The sequence below is a fragment of the Pterocles gutturalis genome, unplaced genomic scaffold, assembly GCF_000699245.1.
Source record: "Pterocles gutturalis isolate BGI_N339 unplaced genomic scaffold, ASM69924v1 scaffold34072, whole genome shotgun sequence".
Lineage (NCBI taxonomy): Eukaryota > Metazoa > Chordata > Aves > Pterocliformes > Pteroclidae > Pterocles > Pterocles gutturalis.
Genome location: NW_010108978.1, coordinates 1,601 through 23,746, shown reverse-complemented (window position 1 = coordinate 23,746; position 22,146 = coordinate 1,601). Strand labels below are relative to the sequence as shown.

At 40.0% G+C, this 22,146-nt stretch overlaps 1 protein-coding gene across 1 annotated transcript in view; it reads right to left on the bottom strand.

Moving 5' to 3' along the window:
• Positions 1-21,868, bottom strand: part of CELF2 (CUGBP, Elav-like family member 2) — a gene marked incomplete at both ends in the record, with an annotated part of 57,721 nt that extends 35,853 nt beyond the window's left edge. Inside the window, 4 exons of the mRNA XM_010072827.1 lie at positions 4,599-4,662; positions 6,101-6,259; positions 11,174-11,253; positions 21,734-21,868. Coding sequence (XP_010071129.1) covers positions 4,599-4,662; positions 6,101-6,259; positions 11,174-11,253; positions 21,734-21,868 — 438 coding nt within the window. The remainder of the gene's footprint in view (positions 1-4,598; positions 4,663-6,100; positions 6,260-11,173; positions 11,254-21,733) is intronic.
• Positions 21,869-22,146: the final 278 nt, after the last annotated feature.

The window sequence follows — 22,146 nt, the reverse complement described above, 5'->3', positions numbered from 1 at the left end:
ATCTTTAAGAAACAGCTATCTCCCTTGAGCTGGAAACAGTTTCTCAGTGACCTTTACTTTTAATATGATATCCCTAAAGAGGTCATAGCAGGAGAAGCCCTCCTTCAGTATGGCTCTGCTGGAAGGAAGCCACCAAAGAGTCAGAGGATATAAAGGATCCTTGGGCCAATGCAAAAGTATAGAGCTTTCGTACAGATGGTCCTGGCTTCCAACCGGTCCCTCCAGATCTACTGAGCCAATCCAACAATTAGAGGAAAATATTCAGAAAGCAGAACCTCACTGAGCTTCTCTCACCCATCTGCTCCTACAGACTCTGCAACAGGAGGAAATCTGGCTTGAGTAACAGAAGAAGGGTGAAATGGATTGAACAGGGCTCAGAAAGGCCCAGAAGTTCAGCCCCAAATGCAACCAAACTGTGAGAGCGTTTGGAAAGGACTGGAAAAAAAACATACATTGGAAAAATATAAAAAGTCCCAGCTGCAGAGGGTTTAGTGATCTGAAAGCCAAAGCACAAAAAGCCAAAAGCATGGTTTCTTCTTCTGCATGAGTTCAGACAGCAAAATACACTATCTGTTCAATAAAATTAAGAGTCCCTTTGTGTCTGAGTACTGTACTTGTTTGTATGTCCTGAATGGTCACACATATAGAAATATTTCTGTATAAGAGAATATTTATTCCTGACAAAACATTTTACATTAATGGACAATGGAAAATCTTCATAGATCGTATATTTTTTGCACATATATTACAATCACCCTTTGTAATATAAAACCTCCCTGTTTATACTGTCTGTATAGTACTTTCCAGGTTCTTCTTAAATAGGCAGGTTGGCTTAAATAACTGCCGCTTCTAGGACCTGATCCAGTGCCAGCCAAATTCAATGGAAATATTCAAGTGACATCAATCTCCTTTGAACTACACTTTCCATGCAATTTGTATGTATTTGAAGGAGAAATCTTTTTTGCTTGAAAGGTTGCTAGTGCTTAATGTAGCTTGTATTGTCTTTTTAAAGTAAGACAATCAAATCACATAATGTAATTAATCTACATTATCAGCCTTCCCCAAAGACAAAGCACAGGCTAGACACCGAGGCTTGAGAAGCATGTGAGAGAAAACATTGCCTTTAAATTAGCCGTAGCAGATACCAGAGGAGGGGAGGAAAAGTGAGGAAGTGCTCACTACAAAATACACACTTGTACGTTTTACAAAGGACAGCGAAGCAGAGTTTGTCAAGGTAGGGTTATCTCCTGCAATCCTTAGACCAGGGGATTACTGTGACACCAAAGGTGGCACTGACTACGCTACCAACTTTCTTACCAGTGTCGACATATTACTGTTTTCTTCGGCTTGGCTCCAGAAATAAAACAATGTAATGAAAATCTAATTTTTCAATAAAAATGAGCAAATCTAAACTGGGGACCCACATGTGGAAGCTTAAAGCTTGGAAAGCTAAATGGCAAATTGCTACTTTTTTGTCTCTCAAATGTTAATATCTGACAAATTTTAGGTGAGCCAGTTTCATGATTTGCTTGGATATCATGCATGGTTTACGAACAGAGGGTGAAGGCAAGTCTGAACATACAGCAGGGCCAGTGGGCTGCTACAGCAAGAACAGCGTTCATTGTTGGAGCTAGTGCTCTGTGTGTTTCATGTCTGTATGTTAGCGATTTCTTGACATCCCAGTTTTTCCTTGGATTAGATCCCCAGCTCCCTAACAAACAAACAAGCTCCAGTTCTCTTCAACCACCACTCCTTTCAACAAAACCAAGGAATCCCTGCTTTTGACACATAAAAATTAGTTTCATGAGACTGACGGAATATTAGGGAAAGGGAATTTAAACTTTCACACCGAAGATCAGTGTCTTTGCTCTGCTATCAAAGAAAACTGCTTCAAGAAATAATGTCACTGAGGACTGGACGACAAATATTTCTTTTTTTTTTTCTTCACATGTGTAGCAGTGCTTGTGCTGTGTCCTTTCTGCTCAGTACAGAGGCAACATGAGTTTTAGCAGTACAAATAAATACGTACAGAGCAAAAAGTCCCTAATTTTGGACAAGAGCGTGGCTGTATTACAACTCCTAATTTAGCAAACCATGACTTCCTCGAGACTTAAGCTCAAAAGAGATGCTAGAGCCCTCACATGTAAGTAAGAGTGAAATTTCAGCGTTTCATGTGGCTTTTGATCAAACTTTTAGTGTCTGAATTCAGCAGTAAGCACACCCATTGACTTCAAAGAGAGAAGTTGGACCACTCAAACACAATGTTCAAAGAACCTCCAAGTTGCAATGACGGATCTTCTTTAGCACCTGACTTAATTGTGCCCAGATTTTACTCTGTGCTTTGAAATATTTTCTTAATAGGCAAGCTATATGCAGTACTGAAATACGTATTAGATTCATTTTTGTAGAATAAACATATACAGCTTAAGTTAAAAAACTCTGGGCCTTTGCAAACATTCAAGGATGGCTTCAGCAGGTAATGCAAGATCTTGCTGCAGGCACAGGAATATTTTCTATTCCTTTCACAAAATATAATACACAAATCTGTGATACTAGATATACTGCATGACATAGTACTGCGTGATTTCTGAGGAGAGGACATGAACTCTCAGTCCTAACGACGAAACAGTGCTTTGGCACTTTCATGTAGAGCTGCAGCTCAGAGAGAAAATTAAAATAATTAATTTTACTTTGATCATCAAGGTTTAAGAGTTACATGTTTGGGGAGAGAAAGGAGTAAACTTCAAGCTGTTTTGATAACATGAATATAAGATAAAAAAATACATATATTCCATGTGATGCAGCCAGTCATTAAATTATCCCATAGCTGAGTGCATGAGCAATCTAATCTGTGGTCAGGAAGGTATATCCCTCAAGTAACGATGATGTGCCAGTAAGATTTCTTAAGACGACTTTCTACTCGTCTCAAGACCATATGATTTTCAGAGAATGAATCACATCCCAGATTGAGAGCCCATCCTGAAACTGCTTGACTAAAATTCTTAGTTTCAACACAGTTCTTGAAGACAAAGCTGAATCTACACTAACAGTGAGAAACAGGCCACAGAAAACTTCCAAGGTGCACACAATGCAATGGATATCACATTATTTTTCCTCGGGGTCTCAGTTCTTCCATTTTGTAGACCTAACCAAATATGAAAACATTAAACACAATCTCCGAGCTCAAAGCCACTTCCAAAACTGCCAAATATAAAATCGCTCTGTTCTGTTTATCATATTAAGATACATTTTTTTGATGAAAAAATGCTAGATTGCAAGTGTAACATAATAGAACCAGCAAGCACTGCCAGCAGGTCTGAGGAAGAGAGAATAATTCAGAGATATTGTCATCTGTAGGCCAATTTATATTGTCAAGACAGCAGGATCACATTAGTCTCTGATGTCACTGCAATAATGGCATAATATAACAATTGAACAAAGAATACCTGTGGGGTATAGCTATACAGTGCGGTATATCTATACTTGTTAAAGTATTTCAGGATTCATTCAAAGCGGAATCAGAAGAAGCAGAAGAGCAGGATTGAAAGAAGAGTGATAAAATGGTGTTCATAAAGGCTTCTGAATATTTTAGCCCTTGTTTTGTGATGATGAAGCAAGCACAATGTTGTACTTCATTGATTCAGTGGGTTCATGATTAAAATAAACTAATGTAGCAATTTAGAGGTTTTGTGCTTCCTTTTTTTTCCTCCCTGCTAACAAGAAAAAAAGCTTTTTAACAGTTTCTCGCGGCAGGCATAATGTGCATCTGTGCTCTGATTTACTGCACATGCTGCCTTCTCTAGCATCATGTTAAGTTAGGGTATCAGCATGGTAGGTCACACAGTGGGAGCGACCTTTTGCTAATCACTACACATCAGTTACTACTGGCACACAGCTCATTACTAAGAAACCCTCCAACTAGCTGGCTTTCAAATCCACTCACACTTTGATTTTTTTTTTTCCCTTTTCTTTCTTTCTCTTTTTCCCCCAGACTAAAGATTATACTTTTACATAAAAGCTTCTGTTGTGTAATTTGGTCAACTAGGGTTCCAAAGTCAAAAAGGCACCCAGTTAATTTTCCATGATTATAAAAGGAGCCGGAAAATTCATACTGAAGGTAGGCCTGTAATCTCGGGTTTCATTAAAAAGGTCAGAACATTTTTACCAACCACCTATTATTAAAATGTTTGAGGGCTGCCATTAATTTGATTTTTCAGGACACAGAAATCTCACTGGAAATTAGAATGCAATCCTGCTGTTGCTTTACTGACACTTTTCATAGGGTAGGATTCAGCTGCAGGGACTAAGAGCTCTCCTGCAATTTACAATTGGTTGCTTTGGACAAATGGCAGGTGACTAATGCAAGACAAACTGTTTGCACAACCTGGGAGCACTGGGTTTAATTTCAGTTTCTGAAAGAGGGGAGAAAGTGTTTCTATTGTCGTTGAACCGCGAGCTGTCCCCTGCCAATACATCTGCCACATTTAATACACAACACGCCCCCCCACCCCTGACAATGTGATTATTAGAGGTACAGAATTCAACAGCTTAAGAATACAAAACATAACTGGAGCAAAATGAAATGGTTTTTAACTTACCGGCCATTTGCTGAATGCCGCTGAAGGCACCCAAGTTACTGGAGGAAGTTGCTTGCTGCAGGAGCTGCAAATTAACAACAGAACACGGCAATCTATCTGACATTAACGTAACAAATGAAGAGAAAACTAAAATAAGCTATCATTTCACATTTGGAGCATTTATGCCTTCCTTTACATTTATACAGTCTCTTGGTTCTGTCTATTGTTGGAATGAACATCCCTAGAGTCAATGCTGTAAATCCATATTAATGTCTAATCTCTATTAAGAAACACAGAGACACAGGGGAAACTCAATAACATTGCTGCTTTAAAACAATTAATCAATTTATTCTTTTTAACAACCAGGTGTTAAATCTATTTAAACCAACATAGCGTGACTAATTACAACCCTCTGTAGTCTAGTAGTTACCATAACTCATCTCTGTCAATCACGGTCCATTCTCCCTCACCCCCTTGAATTCAGTTTTTTCTTTATTATCTTTATGAATCAAGCACACAGATATTCATTAGGCTGGTATTTGTATATAACAATTTAGCCTACCTCAGTACTAATATATATTTTTATTTGCAAGGTAAATTGCTGTTTATAATTATATCACCATCCCAAAGCATTGTATGCGTGTAAATTATGTATTTATCCATACACAGTACATATATATGGGCATGTCTATCTGTCTAACTCAGAACCATCAGGAACTCCCCAAGTTATCCAAAAGCTGCTCAACCAGAACTCTCAGCTTCAGAGCCACAAAAGGCAGAGGCTCCTTCTCAGTCGTGCTGCTGTCCAGGACCTCAGACACATGGCTGTGGATTTCAGATTTCTCCAACAAGGAGAAATGTTTGTTTCTCATCTTACAAATGGACCAAAGAAAATACCATTTTAAATTTATGAGAAACAAATGGCTTTCCCCTGCCATCTTCACTGTCTGTACAAGGTAGTATGAACCACGCATGTTTAGCATTGACGGGACCATGCATTAAAGTGAAAGCCATTTCTGAATTAAAATGTGGAAAATTAGAGGACTGAACTACAAGATTCTAGTTTAGAGGCTGCACCATAGACATGTGGCCCCTACAGTGTTCAGCTGCCTATCTGCCCTCCCCTAAGGAAAAACTTCAATTTTATTCCACCTATAAAAAAACAGACTCTAACATTCAAAAGAACAATAAAACTAATGGAATCAAATTTTATTTTGCAGTATGAGTAAACTTTAAATGCTTGCCTCTGACAGCACTGACACATTGTGAAATGTTTATTCAAATTCTATTCCTTGTTATTTATTTTTAGACCATGTGATAAACATACAGACTTTTTATACAGAAGAAGACACGGTTAGGTGGTGTGGGTTGATGGTTGGACTTGATGATCTTTGAGGTCTTTTCCAGCCTTAATGATTCTATGATACTATGCTATATATTACAGGGAGTTTGCTATGGCTGCTTTACCATGGTTCTGAAATAAACACAGTATAATACAGCCACCACCTCTGAAATGAACTTACAGCTAGATACTGTGGTGTGAGTCCTCCGAGACCTGTGAGGTTTCCCCAAGTGGCAGTGTTGAGCTGTTGCATCTGCTGCGCCAACTGCTGCTGCAAACGCCGCTGCTCCTTGTCCTTTTGGGTATCGGCGAACTTCACCACGATTGGCGAAGAGCAGCCCTGTGGTTAGACAGATCGGGAAAGACAGAAATGTTAAATCCCACCAAGTCACCCTCTTGCTGTGAGCTCAGCCGTGTCCCATAGGACCACCAGCAATGGCACAACCCGATTGCTCACCCTCTTGTTGTGATTGGCACATGTAGGACCGCAAGGACTAAGATTTTCAGCTTCTTAGGAAAAGAGGCTATGGAACAATTATTGATTCCCCCGTTCTTTATATAAAGCACCTTTCCTCAGGCTCTCTTTTCTTTCCAGCTATCAAAATCGCTGCCAGAGACAGTGGAGTGTACCAGTCCTCTTTAATTAAGCTTCACAGCTGATAAGATGGATGCGATGCTTTGTCTGCAGTCTGTTTTCAAGGCATCGCCAAAGGGAGAGGTGTCCAACTTCCCCGCTGCCAGGGACCACACAGCCAACACCGCCCTGCCACCACGCTCTGGCTGTGCGGTCACGCTCAGTGCAGCTGGCTTGTGTACCCTACGTCTACAGACTGTGAGCAACAGATTTACTTCTGCGCCCGTCATCAGCGGGTCACTGATCCTTTTCATATCCAGGACCCCGAGTCCCAAGTGAGCACTGAGGGCAATGCTGCTGGGACAATTCACCCACCTGCAGTCTGCTCCCAGGCACGCTTTGTATCTAGCACCCTTAAGATGTGAACGAAGGGCAGGATGCAGACCAAAAGTCACTAGTTGTGGTGATAGCATCCCATTCCTGATTGCCACCAGTTCTATTGCTTGTATAAGCTTCTTGTTACATGATATGGGAGGGCTGTAAGACACCTTAGGAAATAGGGAGGCTGTAAAAAGAAGTCTGGTCTGCAGCCTACTCCTCACCCATGTCTAAGGTACACTTGAGAAGAAGTAGGAGGTCATGGACCAGATGGGCTTCTGAGGTAAGCTGGATATTTCCCCTGGACTTCAGGTTGGGTATTCTTGGGTAAAGGCACTGAGAGAACGAGACAGGGGAATTAGAAAGATGCCTCTGTTGCTCTCACTCTTTCTTCCCACCCCGCTAAGATATTAAAATTTGTTTTCATATTTTAACCTTTCAAGTCTTCATTTTTTTCAAATCAAGGGAGCAAACTATGTACTGCAATGATTCAGGTCTTCAAATTAATTCAAGCATTCTGTGAGTCATAGAAACTGTCAATCCATTTCATACTGTTTTCCAACTTCATAGGATCCAACGAATAACCTCCCTCCACCCGTCATGCTTTATTCTACTAATTTCTTGTCTAACTTCAATCTGAATCTGGTAGAAGTGAAAGGTGACTCAAGTCCAAAAAACACAGCAGCACTTTAGCCAAAGTGTACAGCGTGGGATGGGGACTGGGGTTATACTTAACGTAACTCTTCCCACGGCTGCTCTCACAACACTGTAAACTTTTTCAGAAAAGTTCCTGTCCTCTAATATTTACAAAAAGCAGCCATGTACCTTTTCTCTGAAGAACCTCACACCAGGACAAATGAAAAGAATATTCACAATCAACAGACGAAATTATGAAATAAACCACAATAATAATAATATCTCTTGTATGAAGATCTCCCATCAATACTGTTCCTTTAGAATTATCTTAGAAAATCATTGCTTGTGATTTATTATTCCACCACCAACTCCTTTTCCTGTGTGCTTCATTGTAAAAATGTCTTTCAATGTTTCAATGAGGAAGAAAGGAGATACGTACCACTCCAGCAATCAAACAAAGATTATAAAGGAGTCAGCTTGTTATACAATTACCTCTCTCCGGTGATTTTTATACTAATATTAAAAATAAGACCCTTTAAAAAAAAAAAAAAAAGAAGGAAAAAGGAGCCAGGGGGTGGAGGCTGTGGGAGAGTTTTTTCTGGTTTCGCTAATAAAAAGGCAAGCTGTTTCTATTTAATATGAGGTTTGATAGCACTGAGCTATGAACAAACAGAACTTACTGCCTTCTACCTATAAGTACAGGAGAATCAAGTCTATTTCCAAAGAAATAGAAATGAATTTCCCAGGAAGAAATATTACATGGCTATTTCAGTTCTCAGTTCAGCAGCTCAGCACTCAACACTACAGCTGACATCAAATGTATGAATGTTTAAATGTCAGTAAATTGTATAAAAACAATATATCTGCAATTTATGAATCTATAATTCATTTTTTCACTGTCTGCTCTATATTTCATCACTTCATCATTTTCCAGAGAGCAAACATTCTGAAGACTGAAATTATATGTAGCAAGTGTCTCTATATGAGAAAAGGGTTGTTATTGTTGCATCAAATTTACTCCATGATAACAAATTAGTGTCTCCTACTGGTGCTGCATTTGAACACCTTAAACAAACAAAAAAACTCCGCAGAAATGAGATAGAAGAGCAAAAACTCTAGAGCAGCAATTATGTTTTTAAAATCAGTTGATTTAACCAAGTCAGAAAGTCAGGTGGAAAGAGCAATAAGAGAATTCATTATTTTAGGAGACGTGTTCATCTGGACATTAACATCCCCATTGTTCTTCCTTAGCCCACTTTGAAAATTCATCTTGGTCAATGATGTGTGCCAAAGAACGGAAAATAATGAAATCGGGAAAAAAAATTTCTGCAGTAATCGGGTTGAAACAATTTTGTACTACATATTGTCCCTCAAGCCCACTTTTGTTTGCAAAAACCCATAAAATTAAAGTGTCCAAGGACCACTGTTTCAGGCTGAGAGTTGAGATTTAACACTAGCTAACCCAAGTTAACGTTTTACTAGAAGAGTATTGGCTAAAGCGAGCAAGCTTTTTTTGCTTAAAGGATGATTTCTATTTTATGCTCTTCCATTTTCTATCTTGAGAGGAAGACCCCAGCACGTACACAAAGGTGCATCTCCCTTCCTCATTCAATGGCTTAGTATCTCCACACCACATGGGGCCATTTTCTTTCCAACATCTGGTGCTGCCTTCATATTTTTTTTTTGTGTTGTCAAGACAGCAGGTAAAGACTTTGTTGAGCCCCTCACCCAGGGAGCTGGAGGGTGTCCTGCTTCTCTCCAAGAAGGAATTCAGCCTAAGCTCAATTGGCACGAAGACCCAGATGTTCAAAGTGCAAAATATTTGGAATCACCTTGCCAATTTTGGGACCTTATTGATGACGTCTCTAAAGGTGTTGAGAAGTATTTTGATCCAAGAACAACTATTCTATAGAATTAATGTCAACAGAAGTATCACATCAAAATGCAGCCTCTGTTGGAGTACCGCATACAACAGAAAAATAGGAGAATTTGTCTGAGAGGTATTATTGCTTTAATTTTACCATCTTCTGAAGTAGAGCTGTGTAAAAGTCATTTTGCTAGACAGAAAAATACATTAAAACACATGGAAAAATATAGGTAAAACACAGTATTACTAGTAAACATTTTGTTTTTACTTGGAATCAAAACCAGCAAAACATATAGATCTGAATTAATGAAGCAGTGCATGGCAGAAAAATTACTGTGAGTATTATTTCAGAGACTCAAAGTGTCAGTTTTTTCATAATATACGGTCAGATTGCATATGTTGTATAACAGCAGCTTTCTAGTAAAGATAATTCCAATTATTCTCATCTCACTGGTGGATTCTCATCTAAAACTGTATACTCAGAGTCTAAAAATGCATTGCACTGAAAAGAAAACACATTGATTATAAGAGAGCTCAACCAAATTCAAACGTGATGTTTGGAAAGACAATAGCTTTGCAATGCCGATATCATTAATTGTAGGATACAGGAAACAGTTAGTGACATTTTCATGCACTGGCTTGGCTTTTATCTTCTCCTTCTTCTCCTCTCTCCACCCTCCCACCCCTGGTCTCCCCCCTTGGCTCGTTACACAAAGCAGCTCAACGACATGACGCAATAATGATTGTTTAGCACCCAGCATGCTTTGGGAGACTAGAGCATTGCAAAGAAAAATCACTGAGAAAAAAAAATAAATTTGAAAGGTCCTGGTGGAAAAAGAAATTAAAAAAAAAAAAGAAACAAGTGCACATAACATCAATGCCACCTCTGAGAAAAATCATCACTACACAAAGATACAGTATACATAATACAGTATAACATGCACTCTCCAATGATAAGCTAGAAGATCCAGAGTAAGTAAAGACTTCATTCTTGTGCGGTTTTTTGTGCAAAATTCTGAAAGACCATGACAAAAATCACAGACTGAAAAAAGTTTTGAGATTGCCAGACAAGCCGTGGCATTTGATAACCACTCCAATGGATGGGTCGTTAGCCTGCAGCTCTAGTCACATTAAGTGAACAGGTTTAAAGTTTTGTGTTGCTCATCATGATAAAATAAGAGGCCGTAGCGGCGGTTTGGGAGGAAATAAAGAGCGTTGCTTGCGAAGGGCTGGCCACGACGGCGCTCTGCAGGAAGTGCCACACTTCGATATGCTCTGTCATCATTAGCATTTTTATTGGCTACATGAAGAAGGAGAAATTATATTAACTTAAAAAGAGATTCTATTTGCAGAAAAACACATGCACTAGTAACTCAGCGTGGCCAGGTTAAATCTCTTGAGCTTTTTCTCAGAGCAGCGCAAACCACAATGCTTAGAAATCTATTTAAAAGAAACCAAGATTTTTTTTCTTTGGGGGTGTGTGTGTGTTAAAATTAGAGGTCATTTACTCATCAGATACACTCTGAGTATGACTGAGGAGTGGTATTCACAGCGTTTTTATTTTCTGCTGAATGCCACTGAAAAGAGGATCAAGAGCTGTGTTTGGATACCACACAGCAACCTTATCGTGCGCTTTCATTAAGAAAAACAAGCTTCAGAAAGACAGGGAGAGTGAGTTGGTAAAAAATTTAAATCTGTGATTGTCATGTGTCTGATCTGGTCCAGGAGAGCATGGCTTTACCATTCGCAATCATTTGCACAAAGAAAACAAAGAAAGGGCAAATGATACAGTACTGTACCTCCATGGTCTGAGACTGGTGCATGGCTTTGATTGCATTCTGTGCCATTGCCCTTGTAGAAAATGTGACAAACGCACAGCCTGTGGGAACAAGGGGACAGGGAGCAGGAAAGACAAAAAACAACAAGACAAAAGGGTTGGACGCTTGTTAAACCAACACAGTCTACGAGAACGGCCACAAGACGACACTGTTCTCTGTAGTACATAAAAATAAACAACTTCTCTAGTTTATTTATTGACAGTGCTGACTTGCTAATCTGACCATAGATGAAAGAAAAAAATTAGGTGGGGATGGGTGAGGAGGAAGGGTTTTTTCCTGGGTTTTTTTCTTTTTTTTTTTTTTTTTTTTTTTTTTTTTTTTTTTCTTTAGCCACAGGTTTTGAAATAAGTAAGGCTTTTATACAGACTTTGGATTGCATTGTTTAGTCTGTTCAGACCATGTATTAACAATTGCTTGCTATAGCTTTTCTGCTTTTCTGGTAGATTGTGGATAGTGAATAAATGACTGGCATCACTGGCAGCTGAACTAGAAATTTAATAAAGTAGTCCATAATATCACATATTTCCGTGATGCACCAAGAATAACCAGACAAATAAGGATGAGAAAATCTCCACTGTGTAGCCTGCGACTAAGTGTGAAAAGACTCAGACAAAATTCAGTAATGTAGGTGGAATCTCAACATTTAAGAAAATAACGTATTAAAATAAAAATCTTTATGATTTTTGTTTCTCCAAGTCCTACGTACAAGTATAATTCTTTGATTTATGAAAGCTACCACCAACTTGAACTATTCTGAAGCTATGTGCATGAATAACTGAAAACCCACTTTTTTCCCTCTTCAGTCTTTTAAATAGTAATGAAAAGCCAGTAGGCTAATGCCTGGGCTATTTTTCCACCCTTTTGCTATTGTCAGTCATACCTACACTGCATGGTACAGGTCAACTTTTTTAGTGCACGACTCATTGCCCTTTTGACTAATAAAAACATTGCCTTCTGAGATTTAAATTTTATTCTTCATGCACCCTTGGGCATCTTAAAGAAAAAGACTGTGAAATTAATGCCGATTCAGGCTGATTTTGTAATAATACCATGGCACACTAAAAGCTTAGCTAAAGCAACACAGACTTATTTCACTTGTGATCTCTAATGACTTTAAAAGTACATTGATTTTCAGCTCCCTTAGCCTTGCACAGTTTGAACTTAGGTTTCAGAGAATAATTTAGTGTTCCACTCAATTTCCTCAAAACATTATTATTATTACTACTTAAAAGATTTCCAAATGAAGCAAATCTAAGCACTGAGAGGCTAAAGCATATTGTCATTTTAGAGCTAATGCATGAAAGCTCCATTCTGGCACCAAAAATACAATATTGTTGCCCCTGTGGCCAATGGGCAAAATAAACTATTTTGCAATCCAACAAGCAACAGATTGTTTGGTTCATACAAATCAATTTGAGGCACAAAATACCTTTCTTTTTTTGCTCTGTGTGTACCTGGTGAGATTATCAAGTCAAGACTGTATTCACATTTTAATCAAACAACAGTAAGAGAAAGCAATGCCTGATCATTACCCAAAAGCACTACATCTACTCATGAAAATAGTCAATGCATTTTTGCATCATGCAGTATGTTTTTTTGTTTGTTTGTTTAATGTAGAGGCCCTTGATACAAGAGAACCTAAGCTGGCTTGTGTACCTCTGACTGATAAGTGAGCGTGATAAAATCAGAAGTCAGAATTCTTTATGCAAACTTCACGGCAGTGTTGTGACTCTGTACCTCTCAGGTAACAGCTGATGATGTTGTACTGGTGTTTAGCCACATACTACGTGTGGCTATACTATTCTTATTCAGCAACAAATTTCTGTCAAAGAAAACGATGTAACAAACAGCTTTCTGCACGGCACCTAGACAAAATGTGCAGTAGAAGGGTAAACAAACTACAGTACCTCCGCTAGATTCCATATTGCTGCTGTCCACTAAAATTAAAGAGGCTCAAATTTACCAGCAGTCTCAAAGTAATCTCTCTTAAAAAACATTTCTGTTATTGTCATTAACAGAGGAAATAACACCAAGGGTTTTCATTTCTTGTCTTGCAAATTCAATAGGGGATGAGCACAAATAGAGATATACTGGAGGGCAGGAAGGAAACCCCATACAGAGCCTTGAATAATATTGTTTATAATGCTCAAGAAACTGCTTCATTCACTTCTTTTGCTCTCATTATCCAGGAGTGTGTACCATACTGACAATTACTGAATGGAGGTTTAGAATGCATAAGAAGCATGTAAAATGTCAACAGAAATCAATAAGACACAGTTTATGCATTTATCACAATTTCTACCCAGCAGTACCGCTGTAAGTAACTTTCTGAGAGATGTTGCAATTAGCAGGTCTCAAAAGAAACGTGATTCAGCAGAGAAATAAAGCTGCGCTCCTCTCAAGATAAAGCACTCTTCCCTCCCTTAAGCTTTTTCTCTTTTTAACCACAAAGCTCAGCTGTTGGGGACTTTCAGTGCCCAACGCTACTCCAAAACCCCCCTCCTTGTTCCTCAGTCCAAATCCATTTGCGTAGATCCCATCGCTTTTGTCATGGAGTGAAAAGACCTTCGCAGCAGATCTCTGAAAAGTGACATATAGCAAGCTACCAATTTAAAAGAAACTTGTTCTCTGGGCAAGGGGAATGCCTGATGAATGAGGTTATGCAGCTTGAATATGAGCATTTGGAAACAGCATTCCGCAGAGAAGACGGGACTGCATTTTAATTACGGTTTGCCAGCCAGAGGCGACAAGGTTAGGTCCCCTTGTTACCGCCAGTCAGTGGGTGATTTCCCGCCAGTGGACAGTGGCCATTTGCACAGTAAATACCCAATTTGTCTCAATAACGATGGTAAAAATTCAGTAGACAACCTTCTTTCTAAATTATGTGATAACCTAGACCTTTGGTTGTTACCATCAAGCACCCCAATTAAATGCTGGCTAATTTAACCATCTTTCCAGACACTGCTACAGGTATTCACATTCAAGAGTTATTTATTTTTGCAGCTACCAAACCTGGACACTCACACACAATATTTGTATATTTATTATGTGTGCATATGTATTTGATTATGTGTGAACCATGGGATCCTTTCCTTCACGACCAGATTGCCACACTGGAGGGGAGCTAAGCCTCTGTCATAGGATTCAGTCCACCAAACTGGCACGTGTAGTGTAGGTATTCAGAAAAGCTGTTCTTCTGAGATGCCTGTACTCTCTGCCACAGTTGATGGCAGTGACTTTAGTTTTCTGTATGGGGTACGTATGCACTTTGGGAGGATGGTTTAGTTGGGCACCTAGAATTTAATCACAAGTCACTGGATTTTGCCCGTTTAATCCAGCTGAGCTCTGCCTGAACCATCCTGCACTCTTGCTGCATCAGTTTCTGAGGGGCTGGGAAAACCCTTTTCAGCACACTCTCACTCAGTGTATCTCATGGATACAGGTGGTCTTTCGGGAACACACTGCCAGCTTTAGGACTGTAAATCACAATTACAAGAGGACAAGACTAATCAGGTTTCATGCCTCGTGGTGCAAGGAAACAAGAAAGATTTCCATGGCCTCTTACCTCTTCCTGTGAAACACTGCAGTGATTGTAGTGCTGTGGGCTGAGGTCTTCTGGACCAACAGCTACAAGCGAATTATTTCTGTTTTACCATACTGACTCCCTTCTTACCAGAGCTATGAAGCTCTCCAGGAGAGAAAATGTGGCGATTGTTTCTATAGCTAATGTCTTGAAATTACTTTGTTTTGTACCACCAGCTACCTAACCACAAAAAAAAAAAAAAAATCCTTTTGTAAATACAGCCAACCTGCAAGTCACCTTGCAATTATTTATCACCTCTGGTTTCAAAATGTCAGGGATCACAAACAGAAACAAAAGGGGAGGGAGAAAGGAGGTCTAAGAGTTTTAGTTGCTTCTCCAAGGCTGCCTCCTCACTCCCTGCACCAGATAAATGATTGACTGGGGAAAGGCTGCTTGAAGCAATTTCCTTCTGCAGGCAGAACTGGAGGGAGGCACCCAGCCCTGTCACAGACGATATTTTAGAGCACATTGTCATCACATTTGCCATCTCAGCTGAGAGAACATCTAAACTCACAGGGTTGGTCTTTACCCCCCTCCCACTCCAAACCGAGGGAGAATTTTGAAGAGGCTGTGAAATTTGGTAAGGTTTCTCTCTGACCCATGCCATCCCAAACCTAGGGCTTGCTGCTCCAGCAACTGAATTATTTAAAATATTTTAAAAACCTCAGCACTGCCCCATTTCAGCTCTTGCTTCACTCAATTCTTCTCATCTCAGGCTTTCATAGACTCTTTTGAAACGTTCAGTCAGCAGTTCACACACAATCTAACATAACATCAATACTTGCGAGCCGCAAGTGAAGTAGAACATTTTTAAGTATGGAAGCCTCAAGGTAAGGGCTCTGATTTCATACCTACACAAAAAGCCTCCCACATAAGACTGCCATGGTCTACCAGAGGTTTTAAAGCCCCCAAACCCTCAGTGAAGCCAAAGGGAGATGCAAAACCCCTAGACTTTTTTGAATCACGCCTAGAGTTAAAAAATGGAAGTTTAAAACCATGGCTTTAAAGTTCTGGAGATGAAAGAAAGGCAGATGTAATCAATTAAAAAAAATACAATGACCCCTCTGACACAGAAGAAGGCTCAAGAGATTTTCAAAGTCATGCAAGCAGCCGCAGTACGACGTATGGTGGCTGTGCAGCTGGGGCTGTAATGGTTGCACTACAGCTTCCTCGTTCATCGTAAACAGGGTTTTTCATCAATTTTGTGGAGAAACAATAGTGAAAAGCTGCCAAAGTACTCCTGCAAGAAGTGTTTGGGATCCTCTGAAACGAAAGCCTCTATTTAAAGACAAGATAAGGCTCAAATAAAAAGCTATGGAAATTGAAGTGTGATAAAAATAAGCTCTAGCTGTGTTAAAGTATTTCTAGCGGAGATTGCAAAGTAGACTTTCCCTTTTCTACACTGTGCTAATATAGCATGGTCTGAATGAAGGAACAGCCTGGGAAACAGCCTTCTAATGAAGACATCACACAAAAATCTGGCTTAGGGGTTAAAATACATTTCAGCTACAAACTAAGACATCAAATTGTTTATGTACAGACATTTGGTCATTAGGTATTACTTCAGACACACAAGACAGGGCTGAGACCAGGAGCAACACCCAGTGCAAAGTAAAGCATTTTGAAAAAGTCACAGTGAAGCTCTTTCATTTAAGCATATCGGGCACAAAGAAGAGGCACATCCTGTGAACATGCCTCATCTCTTTGGCTTTACTGACTTCTCTTGACTATCGATCAGATAACAGATTCTAGATTTTAAACTTCCTGAAGTTCACGGTTCCCTCAAAGCATTTCTAATTGGACAGTCAATTAACCACCCTGCAAATTGCAGACCTGAATAACTGGAATTTACACAAAACCAGAATCCAACAGGTACCAAAGGCCACATTCTCTAACAGTGCCTAGATGACTGCCTTGTTGGAATAAAACCTCTTGGAAATTATTTCATTTCAGACTTCCCTCTGGGGAGCAATTGCTGCAAAGCTGCAGTAATGGAAATCTGAGATGTAGTTATTGGCCAAAGGCCAGCAGAGACACTGGTCACTTGGATGTGTTTATTCCTTCCCAGCTTCAAAAGAGTTTTGGCAGGGGAAAAAGAAAATTAAATGTGCCATAATGATTGGAAAAAATTAAAAAGTCACCACATTACAGCAAAAGAAACAAGACATGGAAGTGCTTCTGAAGAGCAATTAAAAATACAGCACTTCCACTGTTCTCATTTCCCATCACTTACTGATACACAAGTCAGGAGGTGTCCCCAAATCCAGGCTTTTCCCGTGGCTGGTACTTCATGTTACTTTAGCTCAGAAAGGAGAAGTAAATATCCATAAAGAAAAACAAACAGGCATAAGACCTCCTCTCCTACCCTTCACTGTGATTAATTCTGATGCAAATACTAATTTTCTTTTACTCGGTCATCAAAAAAACTCCTGAGTCTGAAAGTTATGAATGGATTTTCACGAAATTAAATTGCCTGGCCATGGTTTAAGTGTCCATGCCACTTCTAATCTGCTCTTAAAGAAAACAAAGAAAAAAAAAAGTCTGTAATCAATGTCTGCAGAAATGTTCACTTGTCCCATGTACCTGGTGATGTTTTGTTAAAAAAATCATACAGTTAGGAGCCTAGAAGATGTAGGAATAGGCATCTGGAGCTTTTCCACAATTTTCATGGTATATCCAACTGTCCGTATATGCTATTAGAAGTTTTTTTCAGTGCATGCTATCAACCCAGTTGGCTTCTTTCTGGTATCTGTTATATAAATCTGCACTTAGCAATACAGCAGAATAATTTGCTGTGTGGTGCTCCTGTGATAAGAGGATTTTTAAAATCATCATTACTGATGGTAATAATTCCTAGGGTGATACAGAGATATTGATCCAGTGATGTAAAAAAAAAGCATTTTACAAAGGTAGAGGAGCATCGCTATCCTTATTTTAAGGAACGGGATAACAGAGAGATGATGAGAGACCAACTCACCTACGGTCAGTACAGCACATCAGTGGCACAGCTACAAATCAAACTTGGGTATTTCTGGCTGTTTTTGCACACTCCAGCTATCATTGCATGGCTGTCTGTGTTGGCATCTGTGGTCAAGTAGACACTGCACAGTGCAAGGAATCAGGAGGTCCGAAAGTTTCCTTAAGCCGTTTACAATAAGTGATTTAAAATCTTAATCATCTGAGGCAGTTCACTTCTGCTTTTTCATGATAATGAAGCTTAGCACATGATATCACAATCATGAATTTTTGTAAAGCATACTTAGCTCTTCAGAAAAAGTGCTGGATTAAACCACCCTGCAGGCTGAATCTTTCTCTTTGAATAATGAATATAGTGCAGGCAGTGGCAAGCTTCTTTAGATAGTCCCATGAACCCTGCTAAAGCGAAGGCCAGCCTCCATGTCTGTTGAGTCCCTGGTTTCTTTATCTCTACAGCCAACGGGGTATTTTTATTTTTTAATACTTTTCACAGCTAGGAATTCCTCTCTGACAGCCAACTAATTTCACAGGGACTATCCCAGAGCCTTTGGAAGGCAATGCTTTTTGGTTGCTGACTATTTCTTGTAGCTGGCCGGAATATAACAAGTTACAGATATAAACAACAATTATTTCTTAGATGCAGGACTGAACAACAGTGGGGAAAAAAATGACTCAAGGACAGAAATCTCAGTTTCTTTAAAATCCACTGTTCTGCCACTGGAGCTCTGTATCATTATTTTAGTCTTGGTTTACAGATGAATTTCAAACAGCTGACAGTAGGAATTTGGAGTGGAAATGCTGACGGTCCATTATCAGTAGTGACAACAATGGGTGTGACTTTATTAAAGTTCTGTCAACTCTTGACTAGAAACTACAATAGAAACAACCAGCTCAATCTCTCTTCCGCTCTCTCTTTATCTTAGCACTTATATCACACTCATCACAAAGTGTTACATTTTCCCTTGATACCACAGGACGGGATTTCTCCTTGCTGCTGGAGCCACGTCGTACTCCGCAACCCTACATCCCGCCTACGGGTTGATGGCAGATCGTTATCGTACTAGTGGGAAGGTTGCTGTTGTAGTGTAGACATGGTCTACAAGTCAGCTGAAAGCTTTTTACTCCTTATTTAGGAAAAAAAAAAAAAAGCAGCACAAACCAAAACTATTCTACTGAGCAGCGGTGCTATCCCTTGCAGCTATCTGCTGGCAATAAAGACTATGTGCTTGAACCTTTAACAAAGCTCGAAAGTTGGCATAAATACCAATGAATATACTTTTCAAGCTCTTCTCATCCGAGATACCATGATGTGCACTCGTTATGCAATTGAAAAGAGATGCCAAACAGGGTTTAGTGGGCCATATTTCCATCTCACTGCTGTGAGCACCATGAGTTCCCGAAAGCTCTGGCATGGTGAGGACGGTGTTTTCCTAAGACAGTGACTATTTTTCATTCACCCCTCTGTGTCTGGGAGGGAAGCACATCTGGATGGGTGCTGGGAAAACAAATACTGTTTGTGGCAAAGGGAACTCATCTTGGAGACGGTAACGTGAATTAAAACTCATTAAGTATTGGAACTTGTTACAACGATTGAACTGTATAAATTCTCCCTCTTGGTTTAGCGAAGCAGCTTTTCACCCTGTGCTTTTGCAGCCGAGCTCCCTCCACTGCAAATCTCCCTTAGCACTTTTCATTTCAACTGCAATACCAGCCATTTTCCCAACGCGTTGGCTTCTCTCATGGAGAGGTGGTTCTGTGAAGCTGATAAACATCTGCCTGAAAACCTGGTTGGCACAGCTGAACTCATTTTCAAGTGTGAACATGGGTGTGTAGAAAGCAATTCAAGTTTAACAAGGCATGATGCATGAGGGCATGAGAGAATATCAGTCATGATTGTGACCGAAATAAACCCCAGTGGCAGAGAGGATACAGCTCTGCTACAACTACTGGTGTGTGACCTACCTGGACTGAGATCTTCAGCCTCTGGCAGGAGAGAGCAGCACATTAGCTCTACGGCTCTGCTGGCCAGCAGACAGCACCGCCCTGCCTGATACGTCGGTGACATGGCTTAAAAATCTCATCTTCTGATTATTGTGAGATTGCTATTTACTGCAGAACAAAACTACCCCACCACACTTACTTACCCTGTTGGATTTCCTGATTAGCTTTTCTATACTCGTGCTACGCCCAATGTCTGTTGAATAAAAGCAAGTACACAGTGGGATTTCTATGGATCCCATTTCTTTGCTGGGTGATGCTTAGGAGTCAGTTAAACCTTTTTGGGGCTCTGAACATCTGATGCCCAGATCTTATTATTTCAGCAGTCACTTAGCTCCTTTCCCACTTGTATCTTCCATCATCCCTTCCCTGTGCTACTTACAAAATGTACTCAGTGAAAATCAGAAATATTTGTTTTGCCTCAATGTTGGGTCTAGACAGATAATGGCAGTGCTCGACTCCATCAGTTAACATTCATTACTGAGCTACAGGCACCAACCTCAGACCTTTCCCTCAGTCTTCCCCAAGGCAAAAGCCAAGATCCTGAGGCTCTCCTTGCCCGAAGGGATTGCCACATCCCAGCCCCAGAAGTTTTGGGATCCCAGACTAAGCATGCATAACTGTAAGTGTGTAATTTGCTTGGGGCTTCTTATTTATTGTCGGAGTGTCTTTTCGACAAGTCCTTATTATTCAGAAGTAGTAGAGCAAGTGCTTTCAAGCCACTCCACAAAACATAGGAATACCTGCAACTTCCCCTGCTGAAGTTTATAGGCATTTTAAAGAAGCTGGGGTGCACACAAAACAAAAATCCCACACATAAATTGTTGCGCAAAATACTGAGGTTCCTACAGCTTCCTGGAAACAAGTAGATCCAAAAGTAAAGAACAATTCCTATACCTGTATCTCTATGCAAAATGGGTACTATTACTTTTTCAGTGCCTTTTGAAAATGTAATAAAATGCATAAACTGTGCTTTCTATGTATTTTTTTTTCCTATAGAAACAGAGTGATGTTTTCACAGCTCCACACTTAAAATTACTTTACTCCCTGTGCTGTTAAATGGCCATGGCTGGTACCACAGCATCCCTCCCCACTGACTGATGGGACTATCACTATTTTCTTTTCCACTCAGCACCACCTGGCACTGACTTTTTGAGAAGGTTCATGCTCTGAGAATAATTTCAGGTCCATATACCATGGAGTTAATATGCAGCCTGGGTCATCAATATACATCTATTTCTCTTTTCAGTATGTTTTCAGATGGCCTTTCCCCAAAAGGCACTTTTTCATTCAAAATGGATCACAGGTCTATTGAAGTCTATGCTGCACTTCATTGCCAAAGGTCAGGTCAGCCGCTTGACCACGCTCGGTGATGCTGCTTAACGCCTCTGCCCTGGTCTTGGGGTTGGGATAGAGGCACAAGCTTTGAAAGCTCTTTTTTACAAAGTTTTGTCCAGGCAAAGCTCTCAGGTTCAAGCTAACCTTTGTTTCTGAGTTACAGCAGACATATGTTTTGCATACAGTTATAGAAAACACAGGAACGGAGGAGATAACGCTACAGCGTGGGCCAGTTCCCATGACCCTGTATGCCTTCAAGCAGTCATTTACAGTCCTATTTTTTTTTCATGGCCTTATGTTACAAAGCAGAAATGGGGTCAGGGAAGAATCTTTGATTTTAAGAGAGCAGAAAACTGAGGGTGTTTTCTCAGGGTGCAAAGGAACCTTTCCAGCTGACAAACAGGGCAATAACACAAGTTAATATGTTGGCACCGAGACCTTTCTGACACTGGAAATAAAAGGTGATAATTTCAGTCACTGTGAAAAGTTCATGTGGATACCTTCATCACGTGGGACGTATTACAGCGTAACCTCTAGCTGCAGACAGTGGCTATGCCTACCCTGGCTGTGACATGTAGCTCCCAATTAGCACTTAAGGAAAGAGACTTTACAGACTGCACACTCACCTCTGCTCAGCCCATCCGGTCCCCGAAGGATTCGGCATTCTTCTATCTGGCCGAACGGAGAAAACATCACCCTGATATCATTCTCATTACACTTCTTCGAAACCATTCCTATGAACAATTTTCTGTCTTCCACAGCTAGAAGATAAAAATAATGAATGAGCAAAGGCCATTTCATCTTTTTCCTGTGATCAATGCTTCATTACCACATCAAACCCAGCTCCAGTCATGTGAGTCTGGCTCTATAACTGAAGACAAGTCCTAAGGCAAACACTTTATACTTACAACCTCCCTTCCCCCCTTCCTCCCCCACCCCAAATCTCTCATTTTTCTTTCTCTCTCTCCTTTTTCTAGTGGTGCTTGCTGTTTATATAACATATTAATTGGCTGCCTTAGTCATTCTGCATGTGCTTCCC